The sequence below is a fragment of the Zootoca vivipara genome, chromosome 10 (genome assembly GCF_965207765.1).
Source record: "Zootoca vivipara chromosome 10, rZooViv2.hap1.1, whole genome shotgun sequence".
NCBI classification, from domain to species: domain Eukaryota; kingdom Metazoa; phylum Chordata; class Lepidosauria; order Squamata; family Lacertidae; genus Zootoca; species Zootoca vivipara.
The window spans coordinates 3886950-3892751 of NC_142593.1; the positions used below are offsets into that span (position 1 = coordinate 3886950).

The 5802-nt window shown below is 50.1% G+C and overlaps 1 protein-coding gene across 1 annotated transcript; it reads left to right on the forward strand.

The window, feature by feature from the left end:
• The first annotated feature begins 1163 nt into the window (after positions 1-1163).
• FOXB2 (forkhead box B2) lies at positions 1164-2189 on the forward strand. Its single transcript, XM_088652981.1, has one exon. The coding sequence runs from the start codon at positions 1164-1166 to the stop codon at positions 2187-2189; it is 1026 nt and encodes a 341-aa protein (XP_088509107.1).
• Positions 2190-5802: the final 3613 nt, after the last annotated feature.

Sequence of the window (5802 nt, forward strand, 5' to 3'; positions counted from 1 at the left end):
CGCTGGGGAGCCGGAGGAGGTCGTCTCCTTGCCATCCTGAGAGAGGAGGGGAGGGAGGCAGAGAAGCGATTTAACGGCTCCCTCCAGCGTCGCTTCCCTGCGCGTGTCCCTGGCCCCACATTGTCCGCTTAAAGAGTTAAGCGGGGGTGGGGGAGAGAGAGATTGCGATCCGTGTCTTCTCGTGTTCCCTAAGCCTCTGTCATGTGATGCTAAAGAGCCTGGAACTGGGCGGTGTGTTTCACTGTCCCGGCCAGGGATCGTCACAAAACGGAGCCGGGAAGCTCTGCCAAGCCAGAAGCCCACCTGCGACGCTACCTTCTCCAGCCTCCGTCGCCGACCTCTGCGCTCTGCCTCCAGGCTGCGCGGCGGCCAAGCGCAGCTGCCTGGCAGTTCCAAGCAGCTCCTTCTTTCCTCGAGGGGATCCCGCGGCCAAGCACGCACCACCAATCCGCTCCCCACGTAAAGGCCACGACAGAAACTCCAGACACAAGACACCCTTGCCAGCAGTGGATCCGCAGAATCTAACGGGAGGGAGGCTTAGCTAAATCTAGGTGGCTCCGAGTGACTTCTCCGCCTGCTTCCCAGGAACGCGCAGGGGCCGCTTTCGCCCTGCGAGGACCGTGCTGTGCACCGAGCGGCTTCTTCGACGGGCCCCGGCAGCTCTGCTTCTAATGGTTCCTGCGCGGAGCGAGGCGCAGCTCGCCAGGCATTGAATTCTGCTGTGGGACTGATCTCCCCACTATGGGCTGGCTGAAGCTCTTCGCAGAGTAGTGAGACATGGCGAGGGGGGAAGTTCAGAAAAAAACCCCGTGTTAAAGAAGTTGCCGGTTTCTGTCCCGCCGGCGGTAGCGAGACGGTTGAGGATGCGGTTCGAAAGCACCTTGATTTGAGAGCAGTGAACCGGCTTTGTATGTAGCATTGCAGAGCCAGTCCTAAAGGGAAAGAACGGGAAGAGAGGATTAAGGGGGTGGGGGCTCGCAATATGCATTCTCCGCCCGGGGTCTCAGATCTGCGGGGAAGGACGCGCCGCGAAGGCTGGACGTACCATTGCCGCTTGCAACGGTGATGCCGTGAGAGGAGAAGCGCTCCATCGTGGTCGGGGAGAGATCGGAGTGTGCGGGTTCTTCTTCTCCAGGCGTCTCAGCCAGGGGCGGGCTAGTGCCATGCCTCGCCCGGGCAAGAGCTCCTACAGCGACCAGAAGCCCCCTTACTCGTACATCTCCCTGACGGCCATGGCCATCCAGCACTCGGCCGAGAAGATGCTCCCTCTGAGCGACATCTACAAGTTCATCATGGAGCGCTTCCCTTACTACCGCGAGCACACGCAGCGCTGGCAGAACTCGCTGCGCCACAACCTCTCCTTCAACGACTGCTTCATCAAGATCCCGCGCCGGCCGGACCAGCCGGGCAAAGGCAGCTTCTGGGCGCTGCACCCGGACTGCGGGGATATGTTCGAGAACGGCAGCTTCCTCCGGCGCAGGAAGCGCTTCAAGGTGCCGCGGCCGGAGCCCCACATGCCGGCGGCGGGCAAGGCAGGGGGCGTCCTGCACCCGCACCTCAGCCACTATTTCCACCCGCACCACTCGCACCTGCACCAGCCGCCTCCTCTTCCTCCTCCTCCTCCTCCTTTGCAGCCTCCAGGAGCTGCCAAAGGCCACCCAGACTCCAGCATGGCAGCGGCGGCTGCAGCTGCGGCGGCGGCTGTGGGGAGGCTGCCCCAGTTCCAGCCCTACAGCTCCACGCCGGGCTTCAAGCACCCCTTCGCCATCGAGAACCTCATCGGGCGAGACTACAAGGGCGTGATCCAGGGGGCCGGGTTGCCCCTGGCCTCCGTCATGCACCACCTGGGCTACCCAGTGGCCAGCCAGCAGATCAGCACCATGGTCAGCTCCGTGTGGCCCCACGTGGGCGTGATGGAGTCCGGGGGCGGCGGCGGCTTGCCTCTCTCTCCCGCCGAGTACGGACCCTTCGGCGTGCCCATGAAGGCACTCTGCCACCCGCCCGCGCAGACGCTGCCGGCCATCCCGGTGCCCATCAAGCCCACCCCGGCCATCTCCTCGGCCACCGCCATTCCTGCCCTGGCCGTGAGCCAGGTGGCCCAACAGCTCTGCCCATCCGCTTCGCCCAGCTCCTCCTCTTCCCTTCTCGAACAGACTCCCACAAACTCATCGGAAGGCAAAAGTTCCTGACATTCCGCCTCGGCCCATTCCTCAGAGAGGGGCACCTACAAGAGCGGGGGCGGCATTGCTTTTCCCTTCGCCTTTTAGGAAACACAGATGTTAACGGCAAAAGCCCGGCCACCGCGGAGTGTTTTGAGAAGATCGTTGCTCTGTTCCTATTCTTATCCTCGTTGTCATCTTCATTCTTTCAAGCTCTGTATTTTAATTGTTGTACAATCAGTTTGTCGAGAGCCAGGTTCAGGTAAGGGTGTCTGTGTTAACTGTTAAACCATTTTTAAAAATCAGATTGCTGGTGATCATTTAGCAAGGATGTTGATCATCAAACTCTCACGGCTGCATCCAGGCTTGAAATGCTACACAAAACGACACCCTCCATAAAAAGAAAGAAAGAAACCCTTTACTATCGGGTCCTAAAACCACTGTCCTTAACACACTTCCTTGAAAGTAAGCGCCACTGGAGTCACGGTAATAATAAAATAACTGCCAGGTATAAGGATGTAAAGTTTTCAACGCAAGCCGATTCCTTAAAGGAAGTTCGAAGTTCCTTGGAAGGTCTAATCAGACCATAAATAATTTCAGATTATGCTTAGAGAAGAGGTGCCGAATTATTTTCTTGTGTGGTCTGGTGCCCGTGCTGCTGACTTCAGTGAGACTTATTTTAACGTAAATGTATTGTAGAATAGGGTGTTGCGGGGGGAATTCTAGCTCGTATTTTTTCAGGAAGTTATGCCTAAAAAGTATTTTAAGCATGACCATCAATCTGTGCAATCCGGGGCTTGAAAAATAAATAGGAACGTCGCCATGGTCTTCATTTGGGCTCCTCCTGTGAGATAGGCCGTGACATCTTTTACTGGAACTTCCTTTTGCCAGCTTTAGAGTTACCAAGAACTCTTCATCGCCCAGGTCTGCACTGCCTATTCCTAGCGACTAATAATAGATCCAGCACCAGTGGCAAGTCGAGATAGAGAAGCACAGGCAACTTTGAGAAGTGAGCCAATATAAAAATTTAGGAATAGGGTTAACTAGGAGATCGCCTGGGATCATTTGCTCACTCTTTGGTGAACTAACCTTTCGGAAACCTGGTTCAAACTGAAATGTGTGCTATGGATTGAGAAAAGTCCTGCGTGGGTGTATAAGAGTCACGCCGAATCTGCAACCTCCCACCCTCCGCCAAAAAATGTGACCAAATATATACAGTATTAACGTTGACATCACAACCAGCAACAAATTATAAACCTGAACTTTAAAGGAGAAATGAGCGGGGATTAAAAGTGGAAATGGGTTTTGAAACCTAAGAACTGTCTGATAGTCTATTTCGGTTTGGAAAAATGTGTCGAACAACGACATATAGAGACAATTTTTTCGAATGGAAATGTCACATAGCGTTCTTTAGTGAAGTTTACGCGTTTGGTGTAATATTGTTGTGTACAAGACCTGTCTCATCACTACTCTGTTCCGAAAGCATTTTTTTGTAAGTATGCTTATTACAACACCTTTATTATCCCTAGTGGTATACATACATACATATATACATGGCTGCTTTTCACAGGCTCCACCGGTCTGTACTTACTCCACTTGAATTTAGAAACTAAATGCTGATGGGGGGGTGAGGGTGAGGACCTGCGGGGGGGGGGGAGACACAACTCTTACATGATAAGCACTTTACGCAGAAGAAAGTTCTGTGAGAGGTAGGGAATGGGTCAAGCAGCCATTTCCCGAGCACAACTTTTGGGGGGGGGGTTGATTTCTGAGTCCTAGCTGGTTTGTGAAGTGTTGTTGTTGGCGCTTCCTGTCTGCCTTACTGTACATCATTGTTTCAATTAAAATATGACCTGCTGACTTCCTCCTTCTAACCCCGGTGCTTAGGGGGTTCTTTTTCTCCCTTTTAAAAACCCGTGGTTTATAGAGCTGTGTGCGCTAGAATAAAGCTTCCACATATGCCGCACCCGAGTTTGGGATGTGTTCTCTTGAATTGAGGACAGTCTGATCCACAGGTTAGCGAGTCACTTCGGGCAAAGCGCATAAGGCGTTAACCAGCGCTGGTCGCAACAAAACCGCGAGAATTCTGTTGAAAAGTGCCCTGGATCGCGCAGACCCGACGATCAGACTTTTCTTACAATAAACTGGAAGCAGGGCCAGTTTATTTCAAGAGGGCCGACTGCTGTGCTTGGATATCGATGGGCCAGTTAGATCCGGAGTTCCTAGCTTGCCTTTAGCTCAAATGTACAGAGGTTTTTGCGTCTCTGCTAATGCAAGCACGGGGGTGTAAAAAAAAGTCGTTATGGAAGGGATAAACTGGGTCTTCTCTTTCTGAAAGTATGGGCAGGAAGGATGTGTGTAGTAGAAGACTAACTCGTTTTCTGCGAATTTATTGAAGTAAATAACGAGGTGCTTTACACTGCGGCAACAGTCTGCTCAGACACTGGGAATAGTTTTGACAAGGGAGGCTGGCCTGTTCAAGCACTTCTGCTCTTCATTCTGGCCCATGAGTTATGTATTCATGCAATCCTAATCCCACCCCTTACCTGGGATTGAATTCAATAGGACTTGCTTCTGAGTAGACATGGTTAGTCCTGGGCTGTAAGATTCCCTCCCTCAGTACATACTCAGTGGTGGCTCGCGGTCCTACGTGGAAATAAGTGACACGAAAAAAACTGTGCTGAACGTGGAGGATAATCAAAACTGACACTGTTTAAATCTTAGTCGCATCTGCGCTGCCGCCTCTAATGTCGAGTTATGGCCATAAGCATCCTTCGTCCGAAGTTAATTCCGTTGCAGTCAATGAGGCTCGATTCCGAATAAAGGTGCCTGAATTGAGGGTTGGAGTGTCATGCTTACTTTCCAGACACGGTGGCGGGGAAGTAAACCCATTTACAGTACTAGCATTGCGAATTCTGCCACTCCTTTCAAAATATCCGTACTGTATAGGAAAATGCATTGTTGATTTAAATAACTCTTTTAATTTTTATCCTTCAATTAGATGTACTAAGGATCAGAGTATTCAAAGGGCAAAGCCATTATCCTCTCCATGACATCCTCTTCTAATATCTTGGCATCTTTAGGATCAAGTCACGTTTGAGCGACCAGGAATCTCACCTCATCAATCAGCAACCTAGAGGCTTAAAAAGTCGGGTGAAAACAAGAGTCCATACATATGTACTCAAAATCAAGTTCCATTTAATTCAATGGAACTTACTCCCAGGAAAGCGTGCAGCATTACAATTGTGGAAACATTGTGCATTACTTATCGTTAAACCCGTCAATTTCCCCTTAAATCAGAAAATGTTCAATCACATGCCATAATTCATTTTCGGGTCGATTCAACTGTGTTAAGAAAACCTGATACTTACTATATTCCACAGGTCTCTCTCTCCAGGTTGTGGGGCGAAAGTTTCTGTGATTTAAATATTATTATTATTATTATTATTATTATTATTATTATTATTATTATTATTATTATTATATATTTTAAAAACGTTAAAGATAAAAATGCTCCCTTTTTTGTTTGTTTTCTACATTACTCATTTCAGTTACCTAGTTTCCTAACAGAAAATAAATTAATAACACCGGACTTTGAGTTAAGTAATAATAGAATTTGAGTTCATAGTTCACATTAGGCTTA